This window comes from Capra hircus, chromosome 25 (assembly GCF_001704415.2).
Source record: "Capra hircus breed San Clemente chromosome 25, ASM170441v1, whole genome shotgun sequence".
NCBI classification, from domain to species: domain Eukaryota; kingdom Metazoa; phylum Chordata; class Mammalia; order Artiodactyla; family Bovidae; genus Capra; species Capra hircus.
In genome coordinates, this window is record NC_030832.1 from 1,906,427 (window position 1) to 1,923,279 (window position 16,853).

At 61.7% G+C, this 16,853-nt stretch overlaps 2 protein-coding genes across 6 annotated transcripts; both read left to right on the top strand.

The window, feature by feature from the left end:
* ATP6V0C (ATPase H+ transporting V0 subunit c) lies at positions 3,262-8,698 on the top strand. The gene is made up of 3 exons (XM_018040321.1): positions 3,262-3,523; positions 7,618-7,801; positions 7,938-8,698. Exons 1-3 carry the CDS (start codon positions 3,445-3,447, stop codon positions 8,140-8,142), a joined length of 468 nt encoding a protein of 155 aa, XP_017895810.1. The 5' UTR covers positions 3,262-3,444; the 3' UTR covers positions 8,143-8,698.
* Positions 8,844-15,530, top strand: AMDHD2 (amidohydrolase domain containing 2). Of its 5 annotated transcripts, none has more exons than XM_018040318.1 (11): positions 8,846-8,987; positions 9,066-9,202; positions 9,283-9,422; positions 12,755-12,809; positions 12,986-13,198; positions 13,271-13,359; positions 13,434-13,578; positions 13,658-13,765; positions 13,929-13,997; positions 14,818-14,919; positions 15,279-15,530. In XM_018040318.1, exons 1-11 carry the CDS (start codon positions 8,905-8,907, stop codon positions 15,365-15,367), a joined length of 1,230 nt encoding a protein of 409 aa, XP_017895807.1. In that variant the 5' UTR covers positions 8,846-8,904; the 3' UTR covers positions 15,368-15,530. The 5 variants fall into 5 exon arrangements, 4 of the variants coding, with proteins under 4 accessions (XP_017895809.1, XP_017895807.1, XP_017895806.1 ...); XM_018040317.1 differs by having other exon boundaries at positions 13,872-13,997; positions 15,279-15,521; XR_001917240.1 differs by lacking the exon at positions 15,279-15,530 and having other exon boundaries at positions 8,844-8,987; positions 13,906-13,997.

The following is a 16,853-nucleotide window of genomic DNA, read 5'->3' on the forward strand; positions in this document are numbered from 1 at the left end:
GCCGCTTCAGCCGTGTCCAACTCTCTCCGACCCTATGGACCTTAGCCCGCCAGGCTCCGCTGTCCATGGGTTTCACTAGGCAAGAATACTGGTGTAGGTTGGTTGCCGTGCCCTCCTTCAGGGGATCTTCCTGACCCAGGGATCGAACTGGCATCTCTTGCGGCTCCTGCGTTGACAGATGGGTTCTTTATCACTAGCACCACCAGGGAAGCCCTTCCTCTGCAAAGTGTTACTGGGTTTCTCCTACCATCTTCCAGTGCAGACCGTGGGTTTGTTCACCTCCGTTAGAACTCTCAGGGAAGTCGGGACTCCACCCCACATCTCTGTATACCTCTCCCTACCAAGGTCTCTGGCTTGAGTTTCCCAAAGCCCCTCCTTTAATTTATTTGGCTGTGTTTGGTCTTAGTTGTGGCACGCAAGATCTTTCGTTGCAGCATGTGGGATCCAGTTCCCTGACCAGGGGTTGAACCCGGGCCCCCTGCATTGGGAGCACAGTCTTAGCCACTAAACCACCACAGAAGTCCGAGCACTTCCTTCTTTATTCCTGGAAATCCCCATCCGCACTGGGACAGGCCAGCGGCTTGTGATGCTGAGACTTCACACCAGGGGCCGCACAGCTGGCGGGGAGAAGGCAGAGGCGTGCGTCCCTGGCCAGTCCCTTCCACATCCCCTGGACTTTCTCCCACCCCCAGGGCTCGCCTGGAGCTGAGAGCCCAAGGGGAAGGTGACCTGGGTCCCTCCTGAGTCCGTCACTGGTCACCAGACACTCCCTGACCTCTCAGGCAGGAAGCAGGCGGTGTAGAGAGCTGCACGGGCCACGCTCAACCAGTGGGGCTTGAGTTTCAATTCTGCTCCTCACTAGCCAGCTGACACTAGGCAAGGTGCTTCACCTTCCTAGACCTGCTTCCTTGTCCACCTGATGACAGTAACGGTGAAACCTTCCTCAAAGGATTATTATGAGGATTAGGTAACGCGCCCCCTCCCCCAATACTTAGGGGGATGGTGAAGGATTCCCAAGAGACTTGTCCCATGTACCATTTAGGAAGATCCTCTGAGACAGGGTGGGGAAGACTGGGCAGGTGGCCAGTTGAAAGGCTGTGAAGATACCCAGGGCAGAGGTGAAGGCCCGCTTGAGGGGTGGCGGCACTGGGGTGGGGGACAGCCGAGAGCTGGGAAGCCACAGAACCTCAGGGCCTGGTGAGTAATGAAGAGTGAGCCGTGACTCGAAGGCTGCTGGTGAGGCAGCTGCCTGTATGGTTGGTTGTGCCTCTTGCTGGAAATGGAAATAACCCAAGGGGAAGCCACTGGTGAAGTTGGGGGAGGTGAGCTCAGTTTGAGGTGTCAGTGGCCCACTGGAGATCCACTGGGACCTCTCATACCAGAACTTGGGCAGAAAACCAGAAGACAGTGAGCAGAGCTGAGCTGCCCTCCACGCCCGTGGAGGGAACAGTCTCCCTGAACTCCTGGTCTCGGGACTTCAGCCATAGAGGGGTTTTCTCGCTCTGCCACCACCGTGCTTTTGGCTGTACAGTTGTCCGAGGGGCTGTCCTGCACCTCCTTTCCTTAGTCCGAATTCTGCCCCAGCATGCAGCCTCCCTCCCACCCAGCTGTGCCAGCTCCCTGCTCTGGGCTCCCCAGGCTGTGGACCCTAAGTTCCTGAGTTATGGGGGCTGGGCCTGGGGCAGGCATTCAGGCATGTACTTGTCCGGATGGCTTCAAGTGTGGAAATGTATGGGTGATCACCCAGGACACAGCAGGCGGAGCCCTGGAAACACCCAGAACCTACGGTGACGCTGAGGCTTCAGCGCCTGGGCCCGTCTTTGCTTCTCCTTGTGACCCGAGGAAGGCCATGGGCAGCAGGGTAGGTGGGGGTGAGCTAGAGAGAGTGGAGGGGTGGGGAGGTGGGCAGCAGGCTGAGACAGCAGACAGGCCCCTTCAGAGAGCCTGACAAACGGTCAGCTTGGTCACCAGCAACCTGCCAGGGCAGCGGGCTGGGGAGGAGCTGGAGACACCAAGTGAAGATTTCTTTCCAGAAGTCAGAGTCAGGCGGTGGAGGGCGGTGGGGAGGGCTCAGGCTGAATGGCAGCCTCCTCTCTTTGGAAACAGGAGAGAGATGGCACTCAAGGGTTGCAAGTTTGGTGCTGGAGGTGGTGCAGAGTCAGCCTCACGGTGGAGAAGAGACTATGAGGCAGGTTCCTGGTGTGGAAGATGGGTCCAGTGGGAAGGCCAGGCCAGAGGCAGTGACTCCAATGCCCACGTGGAGAAGGCTGATGACTGCTATAGCTCTGGCTGTTCATGAAGAGCGCTTTAATGTCAGGGCAAGGGGTGGGGCTCAAGGGAGACCCAGGATCAGATGGCAGTCACCCAGGGCTCCTGAAATGGGCCAGATGAAAGGGCAGAGGGAACCAGAGCTGGTGGGCAGCGATAAGGCAGCCAGTCGGGGTACCAGTATACCCATATGAGATTATCAGGGCAGTCCCAGCCCCAGGCCAGACGGTCTGCTAGGCTCAGAGGGAACCACTTACTGCTGTTCCAGAAACAAGGGCAGCCCTGGATTCGTGGGCTTGCTGTGGGAACAGGCAGGACAAGGGACCCCAGACGATACAGCTATCCGGGGACGACTTCACAGGTCGTGCAGGGTTTCAAACCAACCGCGCCTACAAGCTGAGGGGTAGAGACAACCCCTCCAAAACAGCAGTCTAGGTTTGATGCAAAAGAGGACACAGATACAGAGTAGGGGCCTCCTTTTTCTCGGACGCCACGGGAGAAATCCCAAATTGCTGGACGGGTTTGGAAGAGACTGGAGACGTGGTCGACAGGGGACGGGGGTGGTTGGTGCCTCGGGACACAGAACTCCGGCTCCGCCCTCAGGTCACCCCGGAGGGTGTGAGGACGTCGAGGGTAGACCGCAGTCCTGAGTCCCTGCGGTCTGGACCGTTAGAACCCCGCGGCCCGGCTCCACTCGGAGACCGTAGAGGAACGCGACGCTCGGAACCGAAACCCCGCGGAGCGGCGCAGCCGCAGAGAAGGCGGGGCGCCGCGAGCCCCGCCCCGTATGCTAATCCAGGCGCGCCCCGCCCCGCCCCGGCCCTGCGACCGGACGGGCCCACCGCAGCGAGGTCCCAGGGGCGCCCGCGGCGGCCGGCGCGAGGCGGTGCGCTGGGGTGCAGGCCGGCGGGGCGGGGCGCCCGGCGTCCCCGCCGCGGCTCCCCCCGCCCGTGCGGAGTGGTGCGGGCCGCAGGGGCGGGGCCCCGGTCATGTGACGCGCCCGCGGCCGCCATTTTGTCCTGCGGTGCTGGTATTTAGAGCGCAGCGGCTGACGGGCCGGGTCGCCTTCGCAGCCTCCGGACAGCTCGCCTCGCGCAGCCCGCCGCTCGCCGCGCCCGGCCCGACCTCGCCCCGGCCTCGGTCCGCTGAACTCGCCCCCCCTCCCCACCCGCAGACATGTCCGAGGCCAAGAGCGGCCCCGAGTACGCTTCCTTTTTCGCGGTCATGGGTGCCTCAGCCGCCATGGTCTTCAGCGGTGAGCGCCGTGGCAGGAGGGACCCGGGAGACGGGGGACCCGCGGGGCTCGTGCCTGTTGCTCCCCGGGGTTCGGCGTGTGACGTCATTTTGACGTAATTTCGAGCTGTTGGGGGGGGGTCCCGGGTCTCACGTGACTGCGGGGGGGTGGTGTTATCGGGACCCTGAGGGCTGTAGGGGCCGTTGGGTGTCTGGAGAGTGGGGCCCGCGGACTGGGCCCAGATGTGGGTCCCAGGGGGTCCCGGACGGCCCCCTGCCAGCCGGTCTCTTCGGTGCGGGGGAGGGGCGGCGTCGTCGCTGCCATCTTAGTCCCCGGAGAGGCGGGGGCAGACCGGGGTGGGGGCCCGCGGTCCTGCGCTTGCTCCGCACCCGCCCCCCCCATCCTGCTGGCAGGTGTGACATCACGCCTCGGAAAGCTACCCCCACAAGGGGCCGGCCTTTGGGTGCTCCCCGCCGAGGTCCACGGCCCTCGCCCTTGTGGCGGCCTGCCCCCCGCCTCCATGGGGCAGCGGGGGTGGGGGGCGTTCAGGTGGGTCTGCACTTAAACAGGTGCTTCCAGTTAGGGTTTGTCGGTGTTTCCCAACACTAGGCTGTGTGGGTTGGTAGGAAAAGCTGGGTTGAGAGGTTGGTCTTGAGAGCAGGGCAGGAACTCAGAGGTGGGAGTGGAGTCTAGAGGTGGAGGTGGGTCAGACAGGCTGAGGGCGCAGGGTGGATGTCCAGGAAACAGGCCAGCCTCTGCACTGTGTGTGGACGCTTGTCTGGGTGGGCGAGTTAGCGAGGAGCCTCAGCGTTGAGGTGATTGAGCTTTCTTCCTTGGGAGGAGTCTTCATTTCAGGTCTGAATGAATGAATGACCTTTCTCCCCTTTGCTGAGGCCTGGAATTGGGAGGGGCTGCCCCAGGAATGGAGAAGGGGGCCTTCCAGTGTTCTAGATGACACTCTAGTTTTGAAGTGGGGTCTTAACAGTCTTGGGTGTAAAATTCAGTGGAAATTGGCCTTTCTGGGAGATGAGCACTTGGGCCCAGCCAGGGATGTGGGACTCAGAAATGAGTCCTGACCCCCCTACAGCCCCACCAACTGGTTTGGCCTGGTCTAGTCCAGGCTTCCTTGGGTTCGTCTGGCTTGGGGCTTTGATGACTCGCCCTGCCCCACCCTATCTGGGACTGGAGAGGCGGCTTGTGCAGGTATGTGCAGGGATTGAGCTCCAAACAGTGTCTGCTGACTGTAAACACCAGTGGGGTGGGGGTGTGGGGACCTCCCTTTGCCCGGGCCTGCCTGCTGCAGGTCACAAGCCACTGAGTGGGCCCTGCCCTTCCCATCATGTGCGAGTTAGGGGTCATTTGTGGTGGGAGAAATGCCTGTACTTCCCCTTCCACCCTAGGTGCCGCCTCTATTTCCACATCTTCCAGAGCTGCCTGTGCCCGCTCCTTGTGGGGGACAGCTGTCTGTGCCTCCTTTTTCTCCAGTCTCTTTTGATGTTTGCTTCCGGAATACCTCCAGGGCCGGTGCCTGGCCACTTGTGGGTTGTTGATTGTGTCTGTCATTGGCCATTCAGCCAATCTCAGTTGAACTCCTGAGTGCCAGACACTTGGGGACATCAGTGAGCAAGACAAGAACCTTGCCCACATGGAATGTGAATTCTGGCTTTGTTTTCCCCCAAGCTTTTTTCTGTATCCAGCTCCTGGCCGCCTTCCAGTCACCAGGTGCCTCACTTCCCGCTCTTTCTAGAACTTACTTGGTGCCTTTGAGCGGAGCCCTCACCAGCAGGCCTTTGAAAGTTACTGAGAATAGGGTGTCACTGGTCCAGGCTCCTGGGGATTGGGGGCCACCTGCTCTGGTTGGCTTGTACACAGCTCCATCCTTCTCCCCTCCCCGTAGGCTGCTTGCTGTGGCCGTACAGTAGCCAAATTTTTATACTTGTCCAGTTGGGTCAAACTCTGGTTTGATTTCTTTCTCGAGCCCATGTCTCCAGCACTTGTTTTCATCCACCTTCTCATGCCTGCCTGCAGAGCCAGGCTTCAGGTGTTGCCAGGATGACCGCAGTGTGTCTGCTCTCCCTGGCTCAGATGCTCCTGGCCTGCCTGGATTGGATAAGGTCCATGCCGGATCCCTGTCTCCCATTCCAGCTTCCCCCTTTTTTTCTTAATTTGTGAGCCAAGTCTTGTAGAGTCTTTCTTCATCCTGTTTTCCGCAGGCCCATCAGTGGCGCTTTCTCTGTCTTCTCTGTGACTTCCTCCCTACTGGTGGGCCTTCAGAACCGTCTCCTGGTTTCTGTCTTGCACCATCTAGAGCCACTTCCGGCCTGGCCTGTGGAGCTGGTATCCAGGCCTGCCCAAAAGGCCAGGCTGCTTCTCCTTCTGACAGTCTTCCCATTCCTTCCCCTCGTTCCTCTGGTTGCTCCCCACCCCCAGCCACATGATCTCCGTGCTGCCCTCTGTGGGGATGGGCCCAGCTCACTAGCTGTTTCCCCAACTGCGGCCTTGCCGGGCCCACTGCCTGGGATGCTGGCTTCCCTGTAAGGTCTCACCTGGCGCCACCCAGCAGCCTGTGCCCTTGCCCTTGAGTAAGGAGCCCCGGTACTGGCCTGCTGTGGTTCTGCGCCCGCAGGAGGCAGCCAAAAAATGCCCTGTTGCTCCAGGAATGGCTTCATAAAGACTAGCAGCTGATGGCCAGATGTCCGAACATGCAGGGCTGTGGAGGAGATCATGCGGGTCCTTGGCCCTGCCCCCGCCCGCTGCTTCCCTCTGCTTCCCCGCAGTGTCTCTGCTCCATGTGGTCTGGAATCGTCTTGTTTCTCTTGCCCCATCTGTCTATGTCCACCAACTCACTGGCATCCCTCTGCTCAGTTATCTCCTGTATGAAGCCCTTCCCCAGGCCTCGCCACTCTTCCTGAATGTGTTGCTGTGCTTGGAGGGGCCGTATCTGTCTCCTCATCATGAGCCCCTCTGGCCTCACCGCTGCTCTGCAGTGAGCACAGACTAGTCATCTTTCGCCGCCCAGCTAGGTGAGTCAGGTCCAGAGGAATGTCTGCGACCGTCCTGGCCCCTCCACCTCTGCCCCAGGTCAGCCTCTGCTCAGCAGGAGGAGCCTCGGGGGCAGGCAGCAGTAAGGTGTCCTGCTTGGGCTCCCTCTTGGCTTTCCCTTGTGCTTGCAAATGTTTTTCTAGACTCAGAGGACAGGCTGGGGGGGATGGGGGGTGGTTTCAGGAAGGCAGCCCACCCTGGGAAGAGGGAGGAGGGACGATGGCAGGGGAGACAGGAACCCCGCAGTGCCTAGACCTCCCGCCCACCAGAGAAACCGGGCTTCTCGGAGGTGTCTGCGGAGTCCTTGGGGTCGGCCTGGGTGATGACGTCACAGCCCACTGTCCTTCCTGTCCCTTGTTTTTTACTTGTCTGGTTGAGATTCTCCTCAAACTCAAGGGTCCTGGCCTGCTGTGTGCCAAGAGGGCCTTTCCTGATGGAGCTCTCAAACACAACAGTGCTTGGTGCAGCATGTCCCGGGGCTGGAGCCATGGGGACTACTGCGGGTCCGGTGGGGAGTGGATGAAGCTCTGGCCTAGAGTGCGAGTTGCCAGGCCAGCTTCCCCGACCCTGCGCTGCAGGGGCTCTGTGTGCTCTTTTGATGTGGTCCCAGGGTTGGTGGGCTGACCCTGGCTGGACGTCTGGGCCATTGAGATATGCAGCTTGTGCTCTTCCAGGCCTTTGCTGACCTGGGAACGAGCCTGGAATCTGCACTGCTGCTGGGGACCAGCTACCTGTTTGCTGGCGTGACAGGGCAGCCTGTCCCAGCGCCTCTTTGGGGGTCTGAGGCTCTGTGGAAGCGTGGGGTCTGTGTAGTGGGCCTGGGGAGTGCTGGTGAGCCTGGGTTGGGGTTCCACAGGAGTGAAAGAGGCCAGGTAGGCCAGACAGCCAGGAGGGCCTCCGGGGGAGGGGCACAGGAGACCCCAAGTGCTGGCCTATGGCTGGTCTTTCCAGAGGCTGCCTCCCGCTCTCTCACCCTCGGGGTGAGCACTTGCGTTGGCCCTGGAGTACACCAAAAGCTGCCTGCCTGGTCCTGGCCCCAGGCCCTCTGGGCTCACCTCACTTTCTCCCGCCAGCCCTGGGTGCCGCCTACGGGACAGCCAAGAGCGGCACGGGCATCGCAGCCATGTCTGTCATGCGGCCAGAGATGATCATGAAGTCCATCATCCCGGTGGTCATGGCTGGGATCATTGCCATCTACGGCCTGGTGGTGGCCGTCCTCATCGCCAACTCCCTGAATGACGGCATCAGTCTCTACAGGTGAGGGCCAGCCGGCTCTCCCCGCTGCCTGCCTGGGTGGAAGCCGGGGGCAGGGCGGGGGGCGGGGCGGGGCACCTTCGGCCCGGCTGCCTCCCGGTGGTGGACCAACATGCCTCCTGGGTCCTCTCTTCCCCAGGAGTTTCCTTCAGCTGGGTGCGGGCCTGAGTGTGGGCCTGAGCGGGCTGGCGGCAGGCTTCGCCATCGGCATCGTCGGGGACGCTGGCGTGCGTGGCACCGCCCAGCAGCCGCGGCTCTTCGTGGGCATGATCCTCATCCTCATCTTTGCCGAGGTGCTCGGCCTCTACGGTCTCATCGTCGCCCTCATCCTCTCCACAAAGTAGCCCTGCCGGCCGCCAGCCACAGAATATGATTGATGTCAAGACCACCCCCTCCTCATTCCACAGCGAACAGCCTGACACACGCACGGGGCAGCTGCCCGCCAGTAGTCGGTCTTGTAAATGCGCAGTGTCCTAGTGCACACCGTCTGTTGCCCCAGCCTCGCCCCTGCCCGCCCCGCCCCGTGCTGTGGACATCTGGGCCCACCAGTCCCCACCCCGGCCCTGACCAGTGAGGACGCCGGCCTCCGGCCGTCCCCGCCCATCTGCCCCAGAGTGCTCTGTGTATAAGGATGAATTAGAGTTGTCATTTTCTCTTCACTGGATGTTTATTTATAAAGATTTGACCTGTTCATACGTCTGTGGAGCAGCTCTCCGTCTCCCAACTCTATAGTAACCTTAGGTAGACTGTTGTTGCGTTGTGCGGTTACCGTTTACCCTGAGACCCGTTGGATGGAACCACCTCCTGCAGCCCTGGTTGCCCCGGGCCGCGGGCCAGTGTGCCGGGCCCGTGGGCCCTGGTGCCGCTGCGTGTCCAATAAAGTTCTCAGATGTGACCGGATGCCTGTGTGTGGATCGCTGTCTGGGCCCCGGCGCGGAGACGGGGCGCTGGGAGGGAGGGGCCGAGGGCGGTGCTGAAGCCGCCGCCACGTCACTGCGGGCCGCGCGGGTCACGTGGGAGAGCTGGTCACGTGGCTGCGCCTCCGTCAGCTGAGGGTCACGTGGGCCAGGCCGGAACCCGGCGCCTCCCGCTCGGCTGGGCTCAGGATGCGCGGCGGGCAGGTCGCGGCGCGGGCCCCGGTGATCCAGTTCACCAACTGCCGCATCCTGAGGGGTGGCGCGCTGCTCAGGTGGGCGCGGGTGCGGGCCGGGGGGCGCGGGCGGGCCCCGGGGCCGGCGACGCGAGCCCCTGCCCGCTCTGTGTGCAGGGAGGACCTCTGGGTGCGCGGGGGCCGCATCCTGGACCCGGAGAAGCTGTTCTTTGAGGAGCGGCGCGTGGCTGACGAGCAGCGGGACTGCGGCGGCTGCATCTTGGCGCCCGGCTTCATCGACGTACAGATCAACGGTGCGGCCCGGGCCCGCGGGGCGGAGACCCCGAAGGGGAGCTCCGAGCCCTGGGCGACCCCTTCTTTTCTGTGGCCGCAGGTGGATTTGGCGTTGACTTCTCACAGGCCTCGGAGGACGTGGGTTCGGGGGTTGCCCTAGTGGCCCGGAGGATCCTGTCGCATGGAGTCACCTCTTTCTGCCCCACGTTGGTCACATCGCCACTGGAGGTTTATCACAAGGTGAGGTCAGGCTCCCAGCCTCAAAGAAGAGGCCCCGTGAGCACCCGGCCTCTTGATTTTCAAATCTCATCTCTTCGGGTCAACCAGCACCCCGTTAGCACTGGAGCCTGGCCTCATTTGCTGGCCTTCTCCCCCCGGGCTTGGGGCCCCCTCCCCCTCCCCCTCCCCCTCTCTCTGGCTTTCTCATCCAGGTGGCCCTCTGCCTGGTCTGCCATTGCAGCTGTGCCCACGGGCTTCCGCGTTCCAAACCTCAGCACCTTCACCCATCCCAGCCTGCACGCTGGCCGCCTCTAGGCACCAGAAACCGCCTCCTCGACTCAGTCGTCGTGTGTGTCCGTCTCCCCCGCCCCAGGGACTTTCAGATTGCCACATCCTTAGCTGCTCATCCCCCAAACCGGTCCGTGGCAGGCAGCTCCTGGGAACAGCTTTCATAAAGGAGCTCCATTGTCCACCCCAGGCTTCCTCTGCTGCTCCCATCCACACCCACTAATCGTCACTTCCTTAAGTCTTGGGATTTAGTTGTCCAAGGTCCATTGGTCCTTTAAGAAGTTTCACTTTGTACGCAGGTTTTCTGGTTTTGCTCTTTATCACGTTGTTGTATTCCCTCTTGTCTTGTTCTGTGTATTGTTCTGTTTCTCTGAACTGTAGCAGGCAGACATTGTACTTGATTATTTGGTACTGTTTAACTCTTTTAAAAGCTTGTGGTTACACGAATAGCACAGAGTTCTTGAGTTCTCAAAGTTAATCAGGTTATCCTTTCCTCTACCTTTTATGCCCCAGTTCTGTAGTTTTTCTCCAGAACAGGGTCCAGCCCAGGATCCCAGGTTGCCTGTCTGCTACGGGGTCCCCATGTGGGTGTGTGCGCAGACTCACAGCCAGGTCTGGGGGAGATTGGCCACACTCCTTGGGTTCAGTCCCGGCCTCCTGACTTCATCTGTCAGCTGAGCAACACAGGACATTCATTTCTTATTTCCTAGTCTCAGTTTCGTCAAAACTTAAGCAAGGTTTAAGGTTTGAAGAACAGTGGAGTCCATCTATTAGTGTTGTGTGCTCAGCACTACTTTCGGTTCATATTAAGCCCCTGGTAGATGTCAGCTGCGCTCATCTTTCTTGAAATTTCCCCCCACTCTCTTATCACAGAGTCTGGTGGCAAAAACCAAGCTGATTTTCCCACTGCAGACTGGCCCTCAGTTCTGTTTTCTGTCTTAGTCATCAGGCCGTGATCTTCCTGCTCGGGACCCAGGAACAAATCCACGCTCTTGCTCCCTTATTCTTTGTCCTCACCTCTCTGGTCTCCGTCAGGGGGCGTAGTGGCTGTTATCCAGTCTCCCCACTGCTGTCCCAGCCCTGGGTCCTGCCCGGGTGTTTTCCCCGGGTGCCTGGCTCTGCACGTCACCCACCCCCTCCCACTCCCCTGCAGCCAGCCCAGGCAGCTCCCTCTGCCCCCAGGCGTTCTGCCTGGAAGGCCTTTGCTTTGCTCTCTCCGCCCCAGTAGTGGGCGCCCTAGCAGTGGGCGCCTGCAGCCGAGCTGCCCCCCAACTTCTGCAGCACCTTCGAGGATCCTGATAGAGAGTGTGGGGCTCCTGCCTTAGGGAAGGAGTTTCTGGCCAGTAGGGCTTCCATCTTAACATTTTTTTCCCAGCACCGGTCACCCTTCATAAATGCCTTGGGAGGTAGAGAGTAAACTGATTTGTGGAGGAAATTGAGGAGGGCTTTGAATATGAAAATGTTAATACAAGGTGATCGCCATAGAAGCTGCAGGACTGTTCAGGGGCACGCCCCCACCCACTGCTCCTGCCATTCTGCCCACCTTCCTCTGGGGAAGGTTCCTGTTCACAGTGCACAGAACTGGATTGCTAGTTGGTCAGAAGTCCTTCAGGGCCACTGAGACCAGCTGCTCTTTTTCTGGGGTCTCCTCCCTCCTTGCCCTTCTGGTCAAGCGTACCTTGTCCTCTGCCTTAGCCCTGCTGCTGAGTCAGCGTCAGGCTCCTCTGTGCGACAGCCAGGCCTTCCCGCTTTGCACCCGCCTCATTCCCTTCGCCTGAAGACTGTTCTGTCTACTTGGTCTCTTTTAAAACTCTGTGCTGGGAAAACTCAGTCATTATCTCTTATTCTCGTTTTCACTCTTTAAGTCTTTAGTGAATTTACGTGTATCACTTGGCTTGTTACGATAAACTTCAGCCCTTTGCTCCCACCAGTTCCCTCCAAGAGATGGTCACTTTCCACTGGGCTAACCTGTGGAACTTGTCTCCATATCTCTAAAAGATGTACCGATACTCCTGTTTTATGGTTTAGGGCAGCGTAAACGGGCTGGGAAAGATACGCGTTAGCCCGGGGCCCTGTCTCATGCCCTTGTAGCTCCCCACCCTCCCCAGAGTCTCCCGTGGTTCTGATTCAGCTATCAAGACTCATCATTTTCTTATCCATCAGCTCTGTTTTCTTCGGAGTTCACCTTCTTTGTTGCTTAGATTTTCGATCTGCTGACTCAGCCCCACGGTTTCAGCCCGTTGTCTCCCTCTGGGTTCAGGATTTTGGGGTTCCGCGAAGGTTCCATCCGTCCTGCCTTCCTGTGGGAGCTTCAGGGCCCTGCTCTCGCTGCCCTGGCTGCCCCTCCCACCTGGCAGCTGCTCTTCAGGCGTCCGGCTCAGCCTGCCTGTTTCCTGTTGTCTTTGTCCCGCTGAGCATAAGCCTCTTAACCATCCCCGTGCCTCTCTGGCTCCGGCAGAGGGTGCCCGGGTCCCCCAGGCGCCCCGTTCCCCATCCTTCTCCATGCTGAAGGGGGTGTGGGCTGGGGCTCCTGCCTGCTTTGTCCACCTCTGAGATGTGTCACCTGGGCGCCTGGCACACACAGGTGACTTGGCCCCTGGTGTCCAGACCCGGGCACAGCGTGGCCGCACCCTTGGTGCCTAAGCTGTCTGGCCACTTAGCCCTGCCTCGGCCCCTTGCTCTGCCTGGATGGCGCGCACGCCTCCTGCCTCAGCCCCGCTTCCCCAGCCTGCAGCTTGGCGACGTCAGGCTGGTCGGCCTGGCTGGGTCCAGGCCCTTGGTGTGCGGCCCGCTGTGTCCTGGCTGCTGTCTGATGGGGCCACCTTGAGGACCCCGCTGCCCCCTTCCTGGGTGCTGTCTCCACACCTCTGGGTCATCTCGGGCAGGCCAGTCCCACATCCCCAGGTCATTTCTGGATTGCTGTGCTTCCTGGTCGAGGCCTTTGACCATCTTCTGACACCTGAGGGCAGGGCTGCGCTCTGAACTCCGGCCTCTGACCTTGGCTGGGCTGTGACCTCTGGGTGCTGGGCCGTGGGGGCAGGGCTTTAACAGCTGGTTCCCCCCAGGTCCTTCCTCAGATCCCCGTGAAGAGTGGTGGTCCCCATGGGGCAGGGGTCCTCGGTGAGTGGCTCACCCCTCTCCCCACCCCTACCCTGGGAGGCTCCTTGGGGACCTGTTGGCAGCACCTCGCCTTTCCAGATGCCCAACCGGGGAGGGAGGGCAGGCAAGCAAGAGGGGCCAGGGTGGGGGCTGCAGGGCAGGGGGCCTGCTAGAACCAGCCCGTCCCCTCCCCCCAGGGGTGCACCTGGAGGGCCCGTTCATCAGCCGGGAGAAGCGGGGCGCGCACCCTGAGGCCCACCTGCGCTCCTTTGAAGCCGATGCTTTCCAAGACGTGCTGGCCACCTACGGGGGCCTGGACAACGTCCGCATCGTGACGCTAGCCCCCGAGCTGGGCCATAGCCACGAGGTGATCCGGGAGCTGACGGCCCTCGGCATCTGCGTGTCCTTAGGTAAGGGTGGGGGGGTGTCCTTGCCTCAGGGCGTCTGCCGCGGCTCCCAGAGCTGAGTCTGGGTCCCCACAGGGCACTCGGTGGCTGACCTGGGTACCGCGGAGGAAGCCGTGCAGAGTGGGGCCACCTTCATCACCCACCTCTTCAACGCCATGCTGCCTGTGAGTCCCGGGCCTGCTCGGGAGGAAGGGGCGGGGCCCTGCAGTCACTCATCGCCCCCTCCCGCCCCACCCAGTTCCACCACCGCGACCCGGGCATCGTGGGGCTCCTGACCAGCGATCGGCTGCCTGCAGGCCGCCGTATTTTCTACGGGATGATTGCTGATGGCATACACACCAACCCAGCCGCCCTGCGCATCGCCCACCGGGCCCATCCCAAGGGTGAGTGGCAGAGCAGGGCAGGGCCAGAATAGGCGGGAAAACCAGGTGGGGCAGGTCCTGAGGCCCCCTCTCCCTGCAGGGCTGGTGCTGGTCACTGATGCTGTCCCTGCACTGGGCTTGGGCAATGGCCGACACACGCTGGGGCAGCAGGAGGTGGAGGTGGAGGGGTTGACAGCCTACGTGGCAGGTGAGTGACCTCCGTCCCCAGCCCTGCCAGCGTGAGGTCAGCCCCTCGGCACTCCGGTGGGATGTGAGCACCTGGGTGTTCGCTGCTGACCCTCGGGGTGGCCCAGGATGCCTGGTGTCCTTCCCCCCGCTCGCCCCCAGAACCTGCCCTCTCTGCTCTCGAGGCACCAACACACTGAGCGGCAGCATCGCCCCGATGGACGCTTGCGTGCGGCACTTCCTGCAGGCCACAGGTCAGTGAGGCTGCGGGGGTGCCGCATGTGTGCCCCGCGGGGGGGCAGAGGCCGTCTCTGGAAGAGGCTGGAGGCAGGGACCACTGAGGTCTGTGTCTGGTGGGGTCCCCAGGAATGTGACCAGGGTCCCACCTGCAGGAGGTTCCGTCAGCAGGAGAGGGCGGCGTGGACCAGCTGGGGGCCAGAACCCAGAGTGACTGGCCCTGGAGCCACAGCACCCAAGGGTGGGGCCTGTGAGACTGTAGCTGCAGGGCTGTGGGCTGGGGGCTGTGCTTCAGGGTTGGCATGTTATGGGGGGAGGGGTGGGTGTCTGGGAGAGGCCGTGGTGGACCCTGCGAAGCCCTAGGCGGTGCCCTGGGGCTGAGGTGTCAGGCAGGGGGCTGGGGGGGACGCTGTGGTCCAAGGTGCTGGTTGGAGGAGCAGGGAGATGGGTTAGAAGGCAGATGACAGTGGTGGCCTGGCTTGGCGAGTGAAGCAGGGGCTGGAGAGAATTGGGGTACCAGCAGCATCCCCAGGTTGGGGAGGGGAGGCCTTGAAGTTCCGGGGCTGGGAAGGACCCTGCTGGGGACCCTCTGGCCACCATGCCCCACCCCAGCCCTGCAGGGAACTCACTCACAAAACACTTTGGACCCGGCTGCCGTCAGCCCCTCCCCTTGGGTTCCAGGGAGAGCACCCCTCCTGGAAGCAGGACCTTGGGCATCTGTGAGGCCACCCAGCGCTTGGTGCTCTGCCCCTCACCCCCACCCCCACCCCCACCCCGTCAAATGGCAGAGCCAGCTGGGAGTTGGGGATGGTCACCACCGCCTGTGTCCCCAAGCAGGCTGCAGTGTGGAGTCCGCTCTGGAGGCTGCGTCCCTGCATCCAGCACAGCTGCTGGGGCTGGAGAAGTGCAAGGGGACCCTGGACTTCGGGGCTGACGCAGGTCAGGGTCCAACAGGGGCAGCCTGGGACAGAGCTGGGGTGGGGGCAGGTGGGCCGCAGGCAGGCACTTCCCCATCCCCAGGGGCTTCGCCTGGCCAGGGCCTTGGTCTGGCCCCTCTTCCCCATCGGGCAGGCCAGGCTTTCTGGCTTCTGAAATGGGAATGGCAAGGGTGTGTGGGAGCGCTGTTGGCTGCCCTCTGCTGCCAGGAGCCTTGCTCCCAGGGCCTCAGTTGGTCTGTGATGGGCCAGGGTGTCCTGTGGAAATCGTGTTCTGGGCCTTGGTTCCCCCACCCCAGCCTCGTGGTGGGGGCAGCAGCGGCCCTGCCTCTGCCCCCTTCTCACCGGCCCCCTCTGACCCAGACTTCGTGGTGCTCGACGACTCTCTTCATGTCCGGGCCACCTACATCTCAGGCGAGCTGGTGTGGCAGGCGGAGGAGGCCAGGCCGTGACCCAGGACCACCGCTGGAGGGGATGCCCAGCCACAGCTGGACACTGTTGGTTGGGCACTGGGGAGCTGGTCTCCACAGAGCGAAGGGAGCCTCGGCCCAGGTGGAGGCCTCGGCCCGGAGGCAGCGGCTTGGATAAACGTGTGCCCCGTAGGGACGCGCCTGGTCTCTGAGTTTTGCTTCACAGTGGGACTCTATTCCGCCCTCACCACATGCCTTTGGTGAGGGTAGGTGGGTGTTTGTCCCTTAGGGTTGGTAGTGGCCTCTCTACCCTTCCTGTGGGATTCTGGGGCTCAGTGGAGGCAGCGGGGCCCCTCTCTGTTAGACGGATGTGTCGGAGGCCTCAGCCCCACAGGCAGATGGGCCAGTTGCAAAGGTGTGAAGGGCCGGAGGAAGGGGCTTAGGGAGCAAGCGTGAGGGTTCAGTTTGCCGGTGGCGCTGAGGGAAAGGGAGCTACATCTTGGAATGTTCAGCAGGAAAGAACAGGATCCAGTGCTCCTGGAGACAAAGAAATGGTGGAAGGAACTGGAGAAGGGAGGGGCCTCAGGTGGGCACCGCAGAGGGTTTGGGAGGCAAGGGTGTGCTATGGGTCATTGTCTGCACTCCTCAGTTGGGTGGGCAGAGTGGAGGCCCAGGGCCACAGCACTGGACTGAGACACAACACCGGGCCCTTCTCTCTGACCTTCCAGAGAAGTCTGCACTGGGCTTGGGGACCCTGGGCTGACCCTGGTCAACCTGCCCAACCAGCAGTCCCACGCTGCCTGGAGTCCTTGGGATAATCAGGGCTCCAACCCCACCTCCTGACCCGACTCCTGAGCAGGTGCAATGATCCATGTGCCCCCGGGGTTGGCAGAAATGTGGGCGACCCTGCCTGTGCTGGTGGGCTGCTCGAGGTCCTCGGTGTGTGTGTCCCCCATCCGACCTCTGAGTCTGTCCATCAGTGTCATCCTGTGCCTTCTGTGTCCCCGGCCCTGGCGAGAGCCCCCTGTGCTGGGAGCTTGGGCTCTTGGGCTCCTTAGATAGAACAACTTTGAGGTGTGGGGCAGGGGCTTTGGGGGTGGCTTGCTGGCTCTGAGGACCGTGACCCAGCAGGGGTTGGTGCAGCCCCAAGCCTGAGGTCGTCTTGACGTCCCCTCATTTGGATCCTGGGGTGGGTGCCCCTTCCCCCTTCACAGGGGAGCAGCCCTGGGGGCAGCAGGTCTGGGCAGAGTTGTCCATGGCCCCAGCCAATGCTCCTGCCTCTAGACAGTAAAGGAGGTGTCTGGGCCCAAGGGGACAAAGATGGTTGCAGGTCCCAGCAATTTCTGGGAAGAGCAGCCATGTGACTCAGGGCTGAGGGGTGATCTGGGGCTGGGGGCCACCTGCCAGAGGAACAAAAGCCCCTCCACCTGCTCAGCCCAAGGCCTCCAGGTGTTCCAGTGTATTAACTCCTCATTTCCTTCTGTCTGTCCACAATCCAAAGGGGGTGTTCCTGTTTGTCAGTTGGGGA

Bases quoted from the DNA above. Each gene is read 5' to 3' on its own strand.
- AMDHD2 (XM_018040317.1), top strand. From the start codon at position 8,905: ATGCGCGGCGGGCAGGTCGCGGCGCGGGCCCCGGTGATCCAGTTCACC. The intron at 9,203-9,282 runs GTGCGGCCCGGG...CTGTGGCCGCAG, and splicing joins CATCGACGTACAGATCAACG to GTGGATTTGGCGTTGACTTC. The intron at 14,920-15,278 runs GTCAGGGTCCAA...CCTCTGACCCAG, and splicing joins GGACTTCGGGGCTGACGCAG to ACTTCGTGGTGCTCGACGAC.
- ATP6V0C (XM_018040321.1), top strand. From the start codon at position 3,445: ATGTCCGAGGCCAAGAGCGGCCCCGAGTACGCTTCCTTTTTCGCGGTC. The intron at 3,524-7,617 runs GTGAGCGCCGTG...TTCTCCCGCCAG, and splicing joins AGCCGCCATGGTCTTCAGCG to CCCTGGGTGCCGCCTACGGG. The intron at 7,802-7,937 runs GTGAGGGCCAGC...TCTCTTCCCCAG, and splicing joins GACGGCATCAGTCTCTACAG to GAGTTTCCTTCAGCTGGGTG.